The sequence below is a fragment of the Quercus robur genome, chromosome 3, assembly GCF_932294415.1.
Source record: "Quercus robur chromosome 3, dhQueRobu3.1, whole genome shotgun sequence".
NCBI lineage: Eukaryota > Viridiplantae > Streptophyta > Magnoliopsida > Fagales > Fagaceae > Quercus > Quercus robur.
The window spans coordinates 34163475-34183541 of NC_065536.1; the positions used below are offsets into that span (position 1 = coordinate 34163475).

At 34.8% G+C, this 20067-nt stretch overlaps 1 protein-coding gene across 1 annotated transcript; it reads left to right on the top strand.

Annotated features, from left to right (window-relative positions):
- The first annotated feature begins 762 nt into the window (after positions 1-762).
- On the top strand, positions 763-9479 carry LOC126717876 (uncharacterized). The gene is made up of 6 exons (XM_050419818.1): positions 763-1925; positions 5580-5635; positions 5789-6019; positions 7753-8044; positions 8685-8881; positions 9019-9479. Exons 1-6 carry the CDS (start codon positions 933-935, stop codon positions 9170-9172), a joined length of 1923 nt encoding a protein of 640 aa, XP_050275775.1. The 5' UTR covers positions 763-932; the 3' UTR covers positions 9173-9479.
- The last annotated feature ends 10588 nt before the right edge of the window (positions 9480-20067 follow it).

A 20067-nucleotide genomic window follows, 5' to 3' on the forward strand; every position in this document is an offset into this window, starting at 1 on the left:
GGTTTGAAATTGTCGAGATTGAGGGGTATATTTCCTGAATCAGCACTGAGATGATGCTCCCATTTAGAGCGGTATAAGTGGCGCCACTTGGAGGATACGACGTCACTTTGACCCTTAACTTACTGACAATTAGCCCAGTCAAATGAGATAGACTTGGCATCATGCCCCTAGATCATCGCCACTATAACCGCTCCTTCCAAATTCACAAAATTACCCCTAATCCCTTTGCTTCAAACTCACACTACTCTCACAACCACAGGGGTTCTTTCTTTAATTTTATTTTTTTAATATATATAACTTGCCATGTGTGTCATTTTTCTTTTCATTTTAAACTTTATTTATTTTACCCAAAAAAAAAAAAAAAAAACATAGTAAGTTGAAATATTCAAAAATTTAATAATCAATAATATAGTAAATTGAATAGGAGACATCAAGCTTTACGTCACGTTTCAAACTAATCTAAACTAATCACGTTTCAAATTAATCGGATATCATTTTAAACCTGGGGTTCTCAAAGGGGTAACTTAGTCCACCCAAAATTTTAAATCCAAAAGTCTCCTAATTGAACCCGTAAAAGACGAGAAAAATGGGGCCGAAGATAGTTTCAATGGGCCGCCAGCTGACTATAGCCCAAGAAAGAGTCTCAACCTCTTTGACCTCTTCTTCTTTAGTTTGTTTATGAGTATTTATTATTTAAATAAAATTAGAGATAAGGATTTTGTTTATTAAAAAAAAAAAAAAATTATATTTTCAAAATTCAAAAAAAAAAAAACCAAATTCCGTTGCATTAAACCTCTCAATATCTTTTCCTCCATAAAACCCCTCCGCTTTCATCGCATTCCTCTCATTCCTTAGCTTTTCTTCGCCTCTCACTTTTCTCTCATACTCTGGTGCCCAACCTGGTTTTAGTTTTTGAAGAAACAAACACAGTTATGGAATCAACCCAGTTGGAAAATATCGAAATATCCGCTGATTCATTAAAAGCCAATGATCACGGAGAAGCTCGAGATGAAATCGAGATCGAGAAGAGAGAAGTTCCACTAGAAGAAGAAGAGGAAGAAGACGAAGAAGAAGAAGACGACACCGACGACATAACCGAAACGTCGTCGTCGGTGACAGACAAGTCATCAATAAACAACGACGACGTAGTAAAGATCCTCCAACCTCATTCACTTCTCCCAAAGCCAGAGGCTCCTCGAGGCCTTTCTAATCCAGAAAACAACAACGACAACAACGACAACGACATGTCGTTAATCCCCGGAGCATCATCAATCGGAAAGTTCATCAGAGAGAGAAGCAACGAGTTCTCCGTAGCAATCGTAAAACGACTGTCGTCGCTGAAGGAGAACAGCAACGACGACAAAGACAACGAAAACGACGTGACGCAGTTCGATCTGTCGGGGCTAAAGGTTATCGTAAAACACAAAAACGACATGGAACTGAAAGGTCGAATCAGCTTCTTTTCTCGGTCGAATTGCAGAGACAGCACAGCGGTTCGAAGGTTCTTTCGGGAGAAGGGATTGAAATACGTGGAAATAAACATCGAGGTGTATCCGGAAAGAGAGAAAGAGCTGGTGGAAAGGACAGGAACCTCGTCCGTACCACAGATATTCTTCAACGACAAGTTGTTTGGGGGTTTGGTGGCTTTGAATTCGCTGAGGAACAGCGGTGGTTTCGATCAGAGGGTGAAGGAAATGTTGAGTACGAAATGTCCATCGGACGATGCTGCACCCGCATCGCCTGTGTACGGGTTTGATGATCAGGAGGAAGAATCGACGGACGAGATGGTTTCTATCGTTAAAGTGTTGAGGCAGAGATTGCCCATTCAGGACCGTCTGATGAGGATGAAGATTGTTAAAAACTGCTTCTCTGGGAGAGAGATGGTGGAGGTCCTCATTAATCACTTTGACTGTGGCCGTAAAAAGGTATTACCTCAATTCTCAATTCTCAATTCTACTCAATTCACTACTATTATCACCTTATTATTATTATTTTTTAGCTTTTTTTGATAATCTTATTTTTTTTTTAGCTTAAACGATAGAGCTATGACCTTATTATTATTATGTCATTACGTGGTTTGCGGCATACCACATATATATATATATATATATTTTTTTTTTTTTTGAACTTGGCATGCCGTACATTTATATCTTTCATTTATAATATAGTTAAAATTAAAATACTTTATTCTCAAAAAAAAAAAAAAAAAAATCAAAATATCCTGATTTTTGTTTTATCACGATATTACAACACTTAATTTTATTTTTTAAAGTGGAGATTGGTCCCACAAATGTGAGGTTTTTTGTTATATTACTATATATTTGTTAATTGAATTTAAGTTTAATTATATAGTTAAATTTTTTAAAATAAATTATTTATCTAATTTGGTAGTAGGGCCTGTTAACCTGAGAATGCGGGATTTTGCTGAGGTCAACTTCAAATCAACAGACCAAAAAAACCACCAAACCAATTTACTTTCATTATGCCTCCCCTGGTTATAAAATCACTATACGAAATCTTGGTTATAAAATCAGTATAGGTTCGTTTGGATACAATTTATTTTGTTGAAAACACTATAGTAAAATAATTTTAAAATGTGTGAAAAAATACTGTTTATTTATTTTTTACTGTTTGAACAGTGCACTAGACGTTAGTCTTAAAAAAAAAAAAAAAAAAAACACGCAAACACTGGGTGGGAAACGCGGATCCAAACCTAGCTTAAGTTTGGCTTATTTTATATTTTAAATTTATATTAGAATTTTGATAAATCTTATGTTATAGTAAAAAATATATAAAATCAATAGTAGAATATATAATTTTACATAAAAACGCAAAAAATAATAATAGGAAATGACTAATATAATTATTATCAAATATTATATATAGAATAGAACATAAAAAATAAAGAAAAATGTGATAATAATAGGAGGGTAGATTTGTATTTGGAATGATGATGAAGTCGGAGGAGATAATACGCGTGTGTGTGTGTGTCATTTGCTTTGACGTTGATATTTTAAATTTGGGTTTTGATATTCGAAGTGTCCAAACGTAAACTGAAAACTGCGCGTAAGTAAAGTCGCGGACCAACAAAAGATCAAGAGTAGCATTGAATTTCCAAAGGCAAAGAGCCGAAGCTGTCCTTTTACACAGACCAAGAGAAGTCTGTGTTTCCTATTGGCGACATTAATGATGACAACACACTGCGCGGCATGATAGCCGTGGATAACAACCTCGTTTACTGTAAGGGAATTAAAGTCCTTAATTTATTAATTCATGATGGGACATTGGAGTTCATAATAATCTTCCTCTTATTATCATATTTAGACAGTGCCAGCCATGGTTTTACTTTTACTCTTTTTTGGTAGGGAATAGAGCCACGGTTGCACTTTTGCTTACTTTATTTATTGCCTACCTATGACTATGAGCTTGCTTACAAATGTTGTTAGATTGTCTAATAAATATATTCATATGGGCTTATCAAAAAAAAAAAAATATTCATATGGGCTTCTTTCTTTTCTTTTTTCTTTTTTGCCTTTTCTACATCTCTAGATTCACAAAAATATTATTAATAATATATGATACAATTTTAGTGAGATAATATTTTTTTTACAAGTTTCTGACAATTGTTGAGATATTGTGTGACTGGAAAAATATTATTTTTTGAACTAATTTTTGTTTTAGTCCTTAATTTCGTACCCAAATAAGAGCTTCCCTGAATTGTCCTACATTGCTACATAAGACTTCCCCATATAATTTTATTATTCGGTCTGATATTTAATTTTTTAATAAGATTCAATCCGCGTTGCGGGTGATTATTAGTGGCCACTTGCCAGTCTTTATAATGAGATTTCAATGGTATATCCAATAAGAAATTATGAGGTCGATCTATCCCTTAAGATAATGATGACGATATATATATATATATACACACACTAATTAAGTAAAAATTAGTGTTAACCAAACTCTTGGAAAGACTATTAATTGTTAAAAAAGAGTCTATGACTGGGTCCTCTCACTTAAATGGACCCCCGTCCCAGTGGCTCTCTGATTGTTCAACTTTTGAATTTTGTACAGAATGGTTCCTAATTTATGAGTGGAGATTGTGCATCATATGGACCACATTTACCTTATATCAACCCAGGGGTTAAGAATGAATGAGTCCCACACCCACTCCTTAAAAAGTTTGAGAGGGTCCCAACTCCCAAAATACCATGATGGAGGACACTTTCAAATGTTGGCTCCTCCCCCCATCCCCACACCAGCCCATACTCGTGAAAAAGTAAAACATGCATTGGTCAATGTCTTTGGCCTTTTGTGCTCTCTACCTTTGTCTATCAAGTTTCACCAGAGGAAACAATTTATTATACAACATTTTCTCTTCACTATATATATAACCTTTGGTGAATTCTATCAATTATGTTTTTTGATTGACATCAAATGTTGAGGAATATCCTCAAGTTATACCCTAGTTGATAATGTCACACGCAGCATTCAAAATTGATGATTAGATCTTGAGGGTTTCTTTAATTTTTATTTTTTATTTGGTTCTGTAGTTTTTCTATTCTAGCTATAGAGCTTTTTTCCTAATCTGGTTTTAACTTTATCGAATTGTTTGATTCTTAATCTGAGATTTTAACTAGACTTAAAAGAAAAACAATAAACATCATTGATTCATTGGGTGAGCATAACGTACTAGCTGCTCTAATTATTTTTTTCAGAGGGGAGGGTCCAGTAAGGTCATCATTGTTCAACATGCTAGACGTGATTTGTGATCTCACATGTACAGTTGTGTGTTGTCCTTAGCCTAGTTCTCTTTTGCTTTTCATGTTCAGCATAAACTAGGTCGAGCATTGCCCTAACTTAATGTTATAGGCCACAATTTTCGGCCTTAGTCAATTTTGAAAAGTTCCAATTTACAGGGGATGATGATGTATGTCCATTTGGGTATAATTTATTTAGTCTTTTGTTGATTTTTTTTTTTTTTTTTAATTGTGTTAAAGTATAGTTGTACTTAAAAAAATAAAAAAATAAAAAAAGTGAAGTTCTAAAAAGTTGTATATAAAAGTTGAAAACTGACCTTATAAGCTCAAATTGAATAAAAATGGTTCAAGTTTCCTTGATCTTATTCTTGGCTTTGGCAATTGTGATGCGCACCCAAACGGTACTCTGTACAATTGGGAGTGCAAAGAAAGCTGATACCTTTAAAGTAGGTATTGCAATTTAAGGATGGTTGCTTTGTTCGAGTACTCTTTCTTTATGTGCACAAATTAGTATTAAGACTCCTTTGTATCTAATAATATGTAGAGAATCTCTATATATAGGAATATGGTAAGATTTGGGTTATAATGTCTGCAAAAATTAACTGCCACACAGATCAATTGTAGGGAAACTGAGTACATGCACTAATGTTGCTATGTGCCATAGTTATGATTTGTTGTTCTGACTATATTTTCTGTAGCCACTTTCTCTGTGAAAAAAAAAAAAAAAAGAAAAAAGAAAGAAAAAAGAAAAAAGAAAGATATCTAGGCTTGTCTCTCCTACATAAATGTCTAATAAATTTTGTGCTACAACAAATGTAGGCTGTTTACATTGGATTGCAGCTTGCCAGGAAGCATTTTATTCATCACGTTTTTGGGTAAGAACATGTCTCTTTGACTGGATCACTTCCCAACAACCCCCCCCCCCCCCCCCCCCCAAAAAAAGAAAAGAAAAGAAAAGGAAACTAAGTACTTGTAGTATACCTTTTTAGCCAATCACAAGTTTCATTAATGGTTAGTTATTTCTGTAGGGAAAATGATTTTGAAGATGGGAACCATTTTTATCGTTTCCTTGAGCACGAACCATTTATTCCCAAATGCTTCAATTTCCGAGGATCTATAAATGACAGTGAACCAAAGCCTGCAACTATGATTGCGCAAAGGCTCACGAAGATAATGACTGCCATACTGGAGTCCTATGCCTCTGATGACAGGCGCCATGTTGATTATAAGGCCATCAGTAACAGTGAAGAATTTCGGAGGTACGCTCAATGTTCCTCTTGGATTTACTTTATTCCATCTATAATTTCATTTTGTTCTCCAACACTTTATAAGTTATGCAGCAATTAGCTTATATTGTCAATTTCTAATTTCATATATGTTAGGAATGCTGAGGAAATGCTTTCGTTTTTTTTTTTTTTGTTTTTTTTTAACTTTGAAGTCTGTTGTTACATATGTACATACCCTTGGGGGCGCCCTCCCCAAAACCACAAACCACCAAAAAGGAGAAGAAAATGTTTTACTTAACCAGTAGGTTGTAATGCAGACACTTCAATACCTTTTCATCTTAACTTTTGTGCTTACTTCGTAGACAACAATAACAATGACAAGAAGAAAAGCCTAAGTCTCAAAACATTGGGGTATGCCGTAGATCCTATAGGCTAATTCAGTTCAGTCATTCACTCATTCTATCATGCATGCAAATGAGCTGCAGAAATGACCATAATGGATGATATGTAAGCCTATACATCACATGCTGGAGATTGAACTGGCAAGTAGAAAATGGAAGATTCATGAATCATGCAAAACCATATTAAAAAAAAAAAGGGAAAAAGGTAAAGGGAATTCATTGTATACAATTCCAATACAACAATAATCTATGTAGCACAATCAGACTAGTTGGAGAAAATGTTAATTAAGAAGGAAAGTATCTTATGCCTTCATTTGCTTCTGGCGTGGAAGCATAGTCTGCGAACGCATGGTACTAGGATGTATACTTGTGGCAGCATAAAATCTTCAACAACATTAAAGCACAAATTCAAAATTCAATAAGGAATCCATTAAACCAAAAAAAAAAAAAAAAATTCCTAATCTCAAAAAAGAAAAAAATTGAACTTTGAAATAATTTTGGTTGTGCTCCCTCCATCAGATAGATAGAAATAGATGTTATGGCTATAATGATGATACTGAAGTGCTTATTGAAATAGTAACTGGAGTATGATTGGTTATAATTTTTGTAAAAGAATGAGACCTGCATCATAGCATAGGACCTACGTTTTACAACAATTATCTTTTGTCGATTTGTTAGTTAGCTCTAACTGATGAATGGGTTTCTTAGATTTCTTATAGCAATTAAAAAAAAAAAAAATCTAAATGACAAATAATCTGTGGGAATTTTCTTTGGCCTTGGTAGCCAAGTGGTATCCCTCCTGCCTAATAAGGAAGTTTTTGGGATCAATTCATTATGGTTGGTGGGGATCTGTCATGTTAGGGATTATTTCTTTTCATTTGGAAGAAAAATGTTTTATGTACACGTATGTTGACTGTCCGGAAACTTATGTTGGAAATCAATTATTTGTCCTACTTTTTCACAAGTTAATGTTCGTATCTCTCCTGCTTAATAAGGTGGTTTTTTTGGTTAAATTTGCTGTGTGGTGCGAATTCGTGATAGTAGGGATTCTTCTGTCATTTGGAAGAAATTGTTGTGCGTGTGTCCTGAAACATATATTGATATTTGTCCTACCTTTCAATACAAGTTAATGTTTACAAGGTGCATCAATTATCACGTGACAGATTCTTCATAAAAAATATATATAAATTAGCCATCATAGTAGTTTCTTCTTTGAAGGAAATGAGTTAGATTCTGCCTGATGGCATGCAATCCCTACAAAATTATTATTAGTTGTTTCTTATATTATGAGTCATGTACAATTCAAATAAACTAAAATTCTCTAAATATATAGATGTTTTTTTTTTTTCAATTTCCCAAATGCAGGTACGTAAATTTGGCTCAAGAACTTCACCGGGTGAACCTACTATCTCTCTCAGAAAATGAGAAGCTAGCCTTCTTTTTGAACTTGTACAATGCCATGGTCATCCATGCAGTGATCAGGATAGGTTGTCCAGAGGGAGCAATTGATAGGAGATTCTTCTTTTCTGACTTCCATTATTTGGTAGGAGGGTATCCCTATTCCCTTAACTTAATTAACCATGGGATCCTTAGAAGCAACCGGAGAGCTCCTTTATCCTTGCTCAAGCCTTTCGGCACTGGAGACAAGCGTTTGGAGGTGACTATTTTCACTTATCTTTGTTACAAATATATACCATTCTCTCTCATTCTTACGCGTTATAGGTGTCTAATATGTAGTCTCTTTTTCTCTAAATGATATTTTGTTTTGGACTTTGTTTTTGGATAGCTTTAGTTTCTGGCTTTGGTTCTGGCAGGTGGAGTTAGTTGCCATAGAAATTTGATTAACAATGAGGATTGTTTGTATAGAATGTTCTGCAACGTGCAACTAATTGTTATACAATGAGAATTTTTGTACAATATACTTTGAGTGAAGTTCTCCTAAGTCAAAAAAATAATATATATATATACACACACACAACAATCTGCCTCTCTTAGGCTCTCCTCCCCACCACCACCCCAAAAGAAATGTTGCAATTATAAAATATCAGGAAATAAGTCTCTCATGTACTAGTTTACTCTCAAGTATTCTTGAAAGTTTTTAACTTCTATTTTCATTTTTTGAAAATGAAATGCATTTGTTTACTTATTAATAATATGTTCAAAACAAGGATATTTGAATCTTTTAGTGACCCCTCTCCCATTAAGCATACTTTTGAGAGAAGATGATGCTTTAATAGTTTCTTGCATTCTAATTAGATGGTCTATAATACTGATCACTGTATTCATCTAAATTCAAGCTTGCTCCTGCTAAAGTAAATCCATTAGTCCACTTTGGGCTTTGCAATGGAACAAGGTCAAGCCCAACTGTCCGATTTTTCTCACCTGAAGGAGTTGAATCAGAATTAAGATGTGCCGCAAGAGAGTTCTTTCAGGGTGATGGAATGGAGGTGGACTTGGAGAAGAGGACTGTGTATCTCACCCGAATTATTAAGTGGTGAGTGACAAAGTGTTTAGTTCTTCCAACCATTTTGACATTTACAGATATTGTTTAATCAGGCCACAGATGATAATTATATAGGAAGATATTGATCCTTTCAAATAGAATTTTCACATGTTCTATTTCCCCTGCAGGTGCAATGTGGATTTTGGAAATGACAAAGAAATACTTAAGTGGATCCTCAATTACTTGGATGCAACTAAATCAGGTCTTTTGACACATCTTTTGGGGGATGGAGGCCCAATAAATATTGTATACCAGGACTACAATTGGTCTTTGAACTCTTGACTACCTCTTTGGCATTGTTTGGACATTAAAACAGAGTTTTTTGACAGGATATATTTAAGTGCCTGCATTGGTGAGGGAGATATTGTATATAATACTATAAATTTTGAAACCTTAATCATTAAGCCAGGAACTGGTTTCAAAATGTAAAATAGGGGATTTTTCTTTATTACTGGCATTATGAAACATTTACTTTTTCTTTTTCTTTTAACCCGCCACCCCCCTTATGGGTCTGGGCTGTGTCAAAATACTTGTGTGTGTGTGTGTGAAGCAATGGAACTAGATGTTCAAGATGGTAGAAGTTATGTGACCTTTGATCTCCCTATCTCTCTCTCTCTCTCTCTCTCTCTCTCGCTCCATGTTGCTTAATGCATAACATATAATATTATAGTCATATACATACCAATGGTCCTCTAATGAGGGTTGAATTGGAGAGTGTGATGAACTTTTAGGTGCTTCCATAACAGTACTGGCACGCACCAATGAGTAGTAGATACGTTTTTTTGCTTTACTTCAAATTTGCATAGTAAATGCAGGCGTGGTTGAAAATAAAAGGAACCATAATTGGTCTGCCTTGGTATGAAAAATGTCCAGCGAAAACCTCAAGCCTTGGTTCTCACCGCACCATTGCTGAATTGAGGCAGTAAACTTCCTGTCCCTGCCAATATGTTTGATCCAAGTACAGCTCCTAGGATTCAAAAGGTTTGCTCCATAATTAGTTGGAGTTCTCAATCATACTTGTGATTGTTAACTTAATTCAGCAAGTTACCGAAATAACCATTGAACAACTCAAAAGTTACTAACCCAAGAGTTTAGTCTATTGTTTTTCAAGGCTTTTATTTTGTCCGGATCCTCCTTTTCTTCCGAAAAAAGAGAAAGAGAAGGATCTTCTTCGGTGGATTCCTCTTGTTTCTGTTTAGTCCCCTTCGTTTCGGAAGACCCAACCAATCTAGAAGCTTTTAAGTAAGTCAGGGCTTCTACCACTGAAGTTAGCCCTTGTGATTCAGATGTAGGGCGTTGTTCACCTTTGGACACGAACACTATTCCGTTCTCAGCAGAAACCCGCCTTAGAGATTGAACGTCGACTTATCTTATTGCCGTGTTCAATCTAAGACAGCGCTGATAGCTTGTAGTGAACAGCCCCCTTATGAAACCAACCGAAAGCAGCCTTTGGTACTAAAGTAGTTAAGGTTTGGAACCCTTACGACTATGATAGAAAGCCGTTTGCTTGTTGCCAAACCCTTCGCCTTTCTTTTGAATCAAAGTAGGTCGCAACTGTTGTATTTTAGTCGGTCGGGGGAAGCTGCTGCTTATACGAAAGCTCCGCTTCCTCGTCTTATGGTTCAAGTCTTCTAATTAACGCTTTGAACCCACTCTCATCTATATTATTATGGGTCCGTTTGGAGTTACTAACCCAAGAGTTTAGTCTATTGTTTTTCAGGGCTCGTGATCCATGAGGTTTATGGTTCAAGTCTTCTAATTAACGCTTTGAACCCACTGTCGTTTATATTATTACGGGTCTGTTTGGATACCGTTTATTTTGTTGAAAACTGAAAACTTATTACTGAAAGTACTGTAACAAAATAATTTATAAGCTAACTAATTTTTTGGGCTGAAAGTACTATAGCTTCAGCTAAATAATAACGCTAACAGTACAAAATAATTTATTTGCGTTTTTCATCTTTTTGTGGGGTTCATGAACAATAACGTGGGACCCAGGTAATTTTCAGCCAAACGCGCAAAATATGGACACAAAACACTATCCAAACACCCACTATATCTAAAAGTTGAAGTGTAGTATTTATTGTTGCTACGCTTCTATTGAGCCATATTAGCAACCACATTATCCACTTATTTTTATATCTTCTTTTCTATTTTTAAAATTTTCTTCCCCCTACTCTTTTTTTTAAAAAAAAGAAACTATTTTTCATTCTATTAGTCCACACCAACTGTTACACTTTCTTCAACTTTCCCCCTCTCTTTTTGCCTTTTTATCTCCCCACTATTCTCTATTTTACTGTTACACTTCATTCTTTCATTATTTTCTCTTTCTTAGGACATATTTGGTAGACTGTAATAGGTGCTGTAATGTAATGATTATTCTTATGGTTTAGTTATTCTTTAGTTTGGTTATGTTTTTATTACAAGGAATAGTCATTTCTTATGAATAGCTATTCTTCAAAATGAGGAATAACTATTCCTCTTTAAAAGGTTGTATTAGCTATTCCTTAGTAAGTGCAATAATTTTAAAATTTAATATATTTTCAAATAAGCAAACTTTCCATATACATCTAACAATTATAAAAATAAAAAATCATAAAAAATAACACATATCTCTCTTAAATTTAAAAATGAAAATTTTTAAGGAGATATAATTGTAGGAGTAAAATATTTCCTAAAATAAATGTTAAGTTTCAATTTAATGTTATAACTCACAACACATTTATTACTAGATATAGGTTTAGTTATTACATTACATCACACTTTATTACTAGTAATAAAGATTAAAATTCCTATCATAATCCTCATTCAGTGTATCAAACATACCATTATATTTTGACTATTCTTCTCCACATTTTATTTTGTATAAACTTGATATCATTTCTCCCATTTAATCCATATTTTTCCCACACAAAAGCTGTGAGTAGTCTCTCTCTCTCTCTCTCTCTCTTGGTGGATTTTTGTTCTTTCTTATAATTAACTTTAATTAAGGTTGATGGTTTATTTATTTATTTATAAATATGTGTTTTGGTATTGTGTTTTTTTAAATGCCAACCCACACAATTACCCAATAATCAAAATTAACAAAATACCCTAAAACTTGAAAATGACCAAAGTACTCCTAAAATCCTCTAAAATTACCAAAATACCCCTAAACCTTAGAAACAAAACAAAATGTGCTAAAAAAAAACACTAAAAATTACCAAAATACCACTGAAACCTAAAAAATGACCGAAATACTCTGAAAACTAAAAATTGACAAAAATACCCCCTTAAATCTAGAAAATTACCGAAATACCCCCCCAAAACCTAAAAAATGACTGAAATATTCCTAGAACCTTAAAAATGACCAAAATACCCCCTAAACATAAAAATGGCTAAAATATTCCTGAAACAAAAAAGCAACTGAAATACCCCCAAAACCTAAAAATTACCAAAATAACTTCTAAACCTAAAAAATGACAAAAATACCCCTGAAACCTATAAATGAGCAAAACACCCCCTGACACCTATAAAATGACAAAAATGCCCCTTAAACCTATAAGATGATAAAAATACACCATAAACCTAAAAAATGATCGAATTACCCTTGAAACCTAAAGCAAAAAAAAACAAAAAACCAAAAGACACTGAAACCTAAAAAATGACCGAAATATCTCCAAAACTTAAAAAATGACTGAAATACCCACGAAACCTAAAAAATGACCAAAATACCTCCAAAAATTAAAAAATGACCGAAATACCCCCAAACACTAAAAAATGACCGAAGTACCTTGAACCTAAAAAATGACTAAAATTAAATACCTTAGAAACCTAGAAAATTACTGAAATAGCCCTAAAATCTAAAAATTAACGAAACACCCCTAAAACCTAAAAAATTACCGATATTCCCTCGAAACCTAAAAAATTACCGAAATACTCGTAGAACCTTAAATTGATGAAAATACCTTCGAAACATCCAAAATACCCCAAACCTCTATTTTGGTAATTTTAGAGGCTTCAAGTGCATTTTGTTCATCTTATAAGTTTAGTAGTATTTTGGTCATCTTAGATATTTTGAGGGGTATTTTGGTCGTTTTAGAGGTTTCAGGGTATTTTTGGCAATTCTATAGCTTTCGGGTTATTTGTGGTCATTTTGGAGGTTTTGGGTGTATTTTGGTCATTTTAAAGGTTTTGGGAGTATTTTTGTCATTTTTTTGATTTGAGGGTATTTCAGTCATTTTTTTAGGTTGCACGGGTATTTTGATCAATTTTTAGGTTTAGGGATTATTTTGGTAATTTTTTAGTTTTAGGGGGTATTTTGGCCATTTTAAATTTTTCGGGGTATTTTGGTCATCAAGGGGTATTTTGGTAATTTTTAGGTTCCCGGGGGGGGGGGGGTGTATTTTGGTCATTTTTAGGTTTTTGGGAGTATTTCGGTCATTTTTTATGTTTAGGGGGGGTATTTTGGTCATTTTTTAGGTTTCAGGGGAATTTCGGTCATTTTTAGGTTTCATGGGTATTTTGGTCATTATTAGGTTTAGGGGGTATTTTGGTCATTTTTTAGATTTCAAGGGTATTTCGATCATTTTTAGGTATAGGGGGTATTTTGATCATTGTTAGGTTTCGGGGGTATTTTGGTCATTTTTAAGTTTCAGGGGTATTTCCATAATTTTTTAGGTTTTAGGATTTGTTAAGTTAAGATAGCTTGACTCCAGTTAATTAATTCAATTATCCAAGTTGATTAATTAGGTTCAATTGCATGCAAATCGTGAAAGCACCAACAAATCACAAATTAAACTAAATGCAGCGGAAATTAAATTGACACAGTGATTTGTTGACAAATGGGAAAAGCCTCTCGCAAAGCAAAAACCCCACCGGATGATTTTAAGGTCATCATTCCTAAGAATCTACTAATCAACAATCAAACGGTTACAAGTATAAGAAATCTTGCCAACAACCCTGGCCTATCCCGAAATACCAACCTACAGTTGAACCTTTGCTCCAATACCCAATTAGATTTGATCTCATAGTAGCATTCGTTCCTTTGATGCACAAATCTCCAATCTGTGGCTAACCTTTTGCATAGATCCCAGTACATAACTAACTCTAGCAACTTGAACGATGTTGCTGGCTGCAAAATTCTTCACTTCATCAATAATGAAGATCAGGAAGCACTTGGTTACAAAACCCTATGGCGTACAAACGCAGTAGCTTCTCACAGAGAAAATAACTCTCTTGGTCTCTGTATCCGTGTGTTGATGGCTTTTAAAATAAGTCTTATATATTTCTGGGGTTGTGAGAAAAGAAACCCTAAACAAATACATAAGCCTGGGCCAAAATTGAGATCTAGAAAACTGAAAATCGTAGTTCTCGATAGATCGAGCTGTTGTCAAGCTATCTATCAAGTTTCATATTAAGTCTCGATAGTAGGCATCGGTCGAGCTATCTGTCGAGACTTAATAAACAGCTTTTCTTCACTTGTTTCTTATACCAATCTTTATGACTTTTAAACGAACACTTGATATGCTTAGAGCAACATATTTCTTGATATATTAAACCCATCTCACATCTATCTAAGTATAAGTAAAGTGCATTTTGTCAAAGGATTAGCCAATTACATAAAATATGACCATAACAATCTCCCCCTTCGGTAATCCATGACAAAACCACAAGCATAATCATGAGAGAAGTATAAAGCAGCAATTCCATAAGTATTACAAAAGCCGAAAAGTGAAAAGTACAAAAGCCTAACTAATACAACGAGCTCTTGAAAAAATTTGCAAGGAAAGAGATCATCGCATGATAGACTTGCAACCTGTCTTATCTGAAAAACTTACACAAGATTCATCAATGCATCAAGTGTGAAACATAGACAAGTTGTATACAAGAAGAAACATGTGTATAAAGATAGAAAAGAAACAACACATGTGAGACAAAGGTGAAGAAAACATACATCATCAAATATATATCAAAGAATACAATGTATCTAAAAGTGGTCACAAGACGATGGTACTTGAAGTGAGAAAAGATACATGAAAACCTCGCTACATCTCTCAAAGCACTCTCCCCCTAATTGTTCTAACCTTATGCTAGCTCTCCCCTTAACAAAAAGAGTACTCTCATATACAAAACTACTCCTCCATTTTGTCATGAGTGACAAAGGGTGAATCACTGAGAAGCAGTCCTCTCATCATCATACTCAGAGCCGGAAGCATCCTCATCATCGTTATCTCCACCATCCTCATCATGCCACAACTTTTGGGTCATCCTCCAATCCTTTACATCTTTTATTTATCCTTTAGAATTAGGTGATCACAAGATATATGGTTAAACAAACAAGAGATATATAAAGGGTACCCTCTTATTGATAGGATCTAGGATTTCTCTAAGTGTGGGTAGGTTCCCTTAGGATAAATGGATATATAAGTAGGTCACTCATAACTTGATGGGCTATGATTCCAACAGAGGGCCTAAGTGGACCCCATAGTGGATTGGTGGCAAACTTCAATGTATTTAAAGCCCATTATAGGTGATGGCACCGATTGTGAGTTGGTGGGATGAACTCCGAAAGATTTAGGCCCGAATGGAGCCTTCCATCTTCCCACTCATTACCAATTGTAGTTAAGGGACAACGAACCATGTGAAGTGTGTGCAAACAAGTATTGAATAAGTCTTTATTAAGGTTAAGACCTAGGACACATAGGAATTAAATCACAATCCCTAGTAGAGTCGCCATTATGGACACAAGGGGGAGCTGCCACCTAGTTTTTGCAATAGTCTAGGAACCATATATATAGCATTCTCTTGAGGAAGGACCTTTGATCTTACGATTAGAGATATGTGTTCAGAGTTAAGGTACGGTCTTGGGAAGATGTTAGGCACCCAAAACTGCCCAAGCCTAAGGTTGGCTTCTCATCATTATGTTTTATGTCTTAACCCTATTAAAGGCACACTTAATATTGTATTTATACTCACACACACACTAGCATACATCTAACAATCAACATAGCATCAATTATCCCAAAACCTAATCACTCATCTATCATAGCATATCACAACCTAAGCATACATCTATCTCATCTCATCCAAGGCATCAAGCATATCACAATATGGTAGCATCAACAAGGCATTAATATCAAGCATAACCCAAACATCCAAGCATAGCATCATGGTATTAGCCAAGCATATTCATCATGTTCATAAACCATATCATGCTTATCATCCCAATCAAATGCATGTTCTTGTAATTATGCATGACTTACCTCACTTACCTCATAGCACCACAACACCTATACATCAATGTATGTTCATGTGATTCAACCAAGATATAAACCTAATTATCAATTTAACAATCAAAGCATGTGAAACATGCTGTTCTACTAACCCTTGGCCTAAACATGTGAAAATTAGACTCAACGAGACTTAAACGGAGGATTTAGAACTAAGCAAAACAATCAAAATTGCAAGAACCCTAAATTTGCATTTCGAGGCACAAGTATGTGTACGCATACATAAGCATGCGCACGCATACGTGCCCAGAAACACAATTTTAAAGAAAGCAACAAAATAACAATCAAACTAAACCTGACATGCTTCTAATATAAAACTAAACAACCTAAACTAATAACAAAGATATCAAAGAAAAGCAAAACAAAATCTATTCCGAAACATGCATTGAATCTAACAACAAACAAGAGCAACACTTAACACATCAAAACATATTCATCAATATATCAAATCATATCGACTTTCCAATCAAAACATGATGAGAAAAAACAAAATAAAATCAAACAAAACAAAATATTTCTATGCATGAATAACATATAAATTAACTAAGAACAACAAAAACACAAATTATAAAAGAACCAAATCAAGGAAAAGCCATGAAGAGAAACTCACCTTGCTATGGAATACAAACTTGATTGATATTTAACCAGCTCCTCAGTGCCTACACAACAAGCTTCAATGAGACATCAAGGTAAAAGAAGATTTCAATAGTTTATAGGTAATCACAACTCAAAAACAAGATTAGTTTTGAAAAGGCTTTTGAGAAATCAAATTTGGAAAATAGTTTCTGCCTTAGAACTAACTAAAGAGAGGTTTTTAGTTTGTAAAAAACGTGCAAAGGTGTTGTGTGTGTATTTTAGAAAAGAGAATTAGGGTTTTAGAGAAGATGGAGGCTAAAAATGGTTTTCTCTAGCTAAGGTTTTGATTGGAGGTATAAGACGAGTATTTATAAGTTAAAATTAGGGTTTTCAGACTTTTTAAAGATCTTTGGACGTTCTCAAGGGTCCATGGGCCGGCCTATATCAAAACATTATGTTTGGGCCCTTAAAATGAAGTTTTAAAACCTAGAAAATCAGATTGCCTAGTTAGCCCAACTTTAAACAGTCATAACTCACTCAATTTAAGCCCAAATTTGGAAAAAATTATGTTCAAATTGAAGCCCAAGATATCTACTTTCCAATGAGACAAACATTACTTAAATATTCTTTGTGAATCAAAAGTTGTGGTAAAAAAAGTGAGTAAAGGTCATTTTTCAGCAATGTTTTCAAAGCAATTTGAGCACTTTTGAGTTGTGATTACTTCCAAACTATCAAAATAATTTCAATTACATTTTGTAAACATTTCAAGATCATCATTAGAACTGGGGACTAAAGTTTATTAACTGAGTACGAAATGAGGTGTCTATAAGAGTATAGAAGATGAAGACGAACGGGGGGTAGGGGCAACATCATCCTTCACACAAGGCCACTTGGCTGCTAGCTGCGTCGCTCCTCTTAATAGATTCCTAGCTAGTGGCACCTATGGCATAGAAAGGAAAAGAGAGAGGAATAGTGACATGCATGTGATAGCCGAAGAAAAGATGAGCTTATCATGTGTGACTGTGTCTCGATAGCAATATATCATTGATACTATCATATGTGAAGGAAAATCTATAGAAAGATCTTCCAAAAGAGAAAGAAGGAAACGAGCATGAGACTCAGTGATAGTGTTTTAGTGAGACCATGGTGTGAGAACAAAGGTCATCACCATATTAAGGATCCTTGGACCCTTAGCAAACTCAGTTGTGGAGAAGTTAAGAGCATCTTCCCACACCATGGCCTTCTCATAGAAGAGTGAAGCCATCTCGTCTTGAGAGACAAAACTTAGACGACAATGACTAGGGTAATCAGGATGATCAACCTTAGGAACATGTAGTACATTGAAAATGAACTTCGAGGTAACTACGATTTGTCTACCCCCGAAAATCGTAGTAAACCTAGGCACAGAGGTATCAATGGCGTGCATGTTGGAGTAAAACTCTTAAATGAACACACCGGGACACCTCTTGGGTATCTCACATAGAGAAGCCCAACCTCGAGAGCTAAACGCACTGGGTAGAGGAGTGTTTGGAAAATCAGATAGAATGACCTGGCATTCCGAATGAATCGCCCGGTCAGAGAAGTTCTCAAAGAAGTCATTTTTGGTCTTCTGATCACGGAACCTCACAGAAGAAGAAGAAGAAGAAGAAGAAGAAGAAGAAGAAAAAGAAGAAGAACCATGACGTCTTATTAGGTTCGTAGAGGGAGATTTTTTAGGTGCCATAAGAAGGAAACTAAACGGAGAGAGAGAGAGAGAAGAAACACATAAATACAAAAGAGAATAAGGCATAGGAAAGAAGGAAAACATGAAGTGCAATGCATAAAAATGCACGACCATGTTACATGAAGAAAAAATGCATCATGGGTAAAAACCCAATCCAAACTACAGCACTCACAAGATATAATCAGTCACACAATCCTAGAATGCATGAAACATTGTTATAATGAACATAGAATGAATGCATGATCATGAGAGAACAAAACAACAAAACCCACCCCAAAAATTTCACAAAGAACTCAAAACCTAAAATTTTTCCCTAAAACTTGAAAACCTAGGTCTAAATGCATGAAATGCATGAAGGAAGGGAAGATGAAGAGATTAAGAACATTTACCAAGAGAAAGAAGCTTGGATTAGGATGAAACCTTGAACAGAGGAAGGTTTTTGTTGAAAAGGAGTGGTTTGGATCAAGAGATAGAGATTGAGATATTTGAGTTTGAGAAAAATCGGGTGGGACCTCAAATATATATATATATATATATATGTATATATAGAAAATGCAGCTCAATAGATAGAGAGGGTATTGAGCATCTATTGAGAACAAAATCTCTATGGATAAAGAGGTATCGAAGAGGTATTGACAGCAAAAAGATCTTAATAGATCAAGGAGGTATCGAGCATTTATCGAGCAGTCAGAGATTCCAAAGAATTGGCTTGATGGATCGAGCTATTTATTGAGAGATATTGAGAACAAACCCAAAAATCTCGATAGAAGAGGCATGTATCGAGGAGGTATCGAGCATGTATCGAGAAGCTTGATACAAGGTTTTTCAAGGAGGAGAAACGACACAAGATGAATGCAATCAAGATAGACACCAAAACAAGCAACCAAGAAGCATGTTTAGCACTCAAACACATCATCAACTCTAGACGCAAAGCATTCCTAGATTGAAAACACACTAAACAAGTCCAACCAATTTTATTTTCAAAAACAAATTTAGACAATTTAGAAAGCATATACTACCACATGTATTCCTTGTGATGGCCAAATCACATTGTACCTATACAATAGTATCAAGAGTAGCAAAGCGTATGCCTGTTGTGTGTGAAATTTTGCGAGAGAGCATAAGTAAATCATTATATGAAGAGTAATGATATAAGAGGATCAAATACATCCACACACAATCATAACTGTGTGTGGATGAGGAAGAGATGCTTTACCCAATCAACATGGATAGGCTTCAAAGGCATAACACTTGAAAAAAATAAAAAAAAAAACCTGCTAGGTTGAAAACTTGAAAGGGCGGCCTAGGCAAAAATTAAGGCAAAAGGACCCTACTAGGTTGAAAATCCGAAATGGCGATCTAGGGAAAAGATAGGGGCAAAGACCATGGGCATGGCGAAAATTCCTCAAAGGACATCATGGGTAAAAATTACATGGCATGGAAAAAAGAAAAAAGAAAAAGAAAAATGATGACAATAAACAAAGATAATAAAATGGATGATTCTCTCATTGCTCAAATTAAAAGATGATAAACTGTTTTTACAGGGGATTTGGAACATTTCGGTCCTTTAAAAAATTCTTAAGAAAAGACATGAGAATCATAAAGCG

Coding starts and splice junctions, on each gene's coding strand:
- LOC126717876 (XM_050419818.1), top strand. CDS start 933: ATGGAATCAACCCAGTTGGAAAATATCGAAATATCCGCTGATTCATTA. Junction 1,926..5,579: donor TTGACTGTGGCCGTAAAAAG/GTATTACCTCAA, acceptor CAACAAATGTAG/GCTGTTTACATTGGATTGCA. Junction 5,636..5,788: donor TTTATTCATCACGTTTTTGG/GTAAGAACATGT, acceptor TTATTTCTGTAG/GGAAAATGATTTTGAAGATG.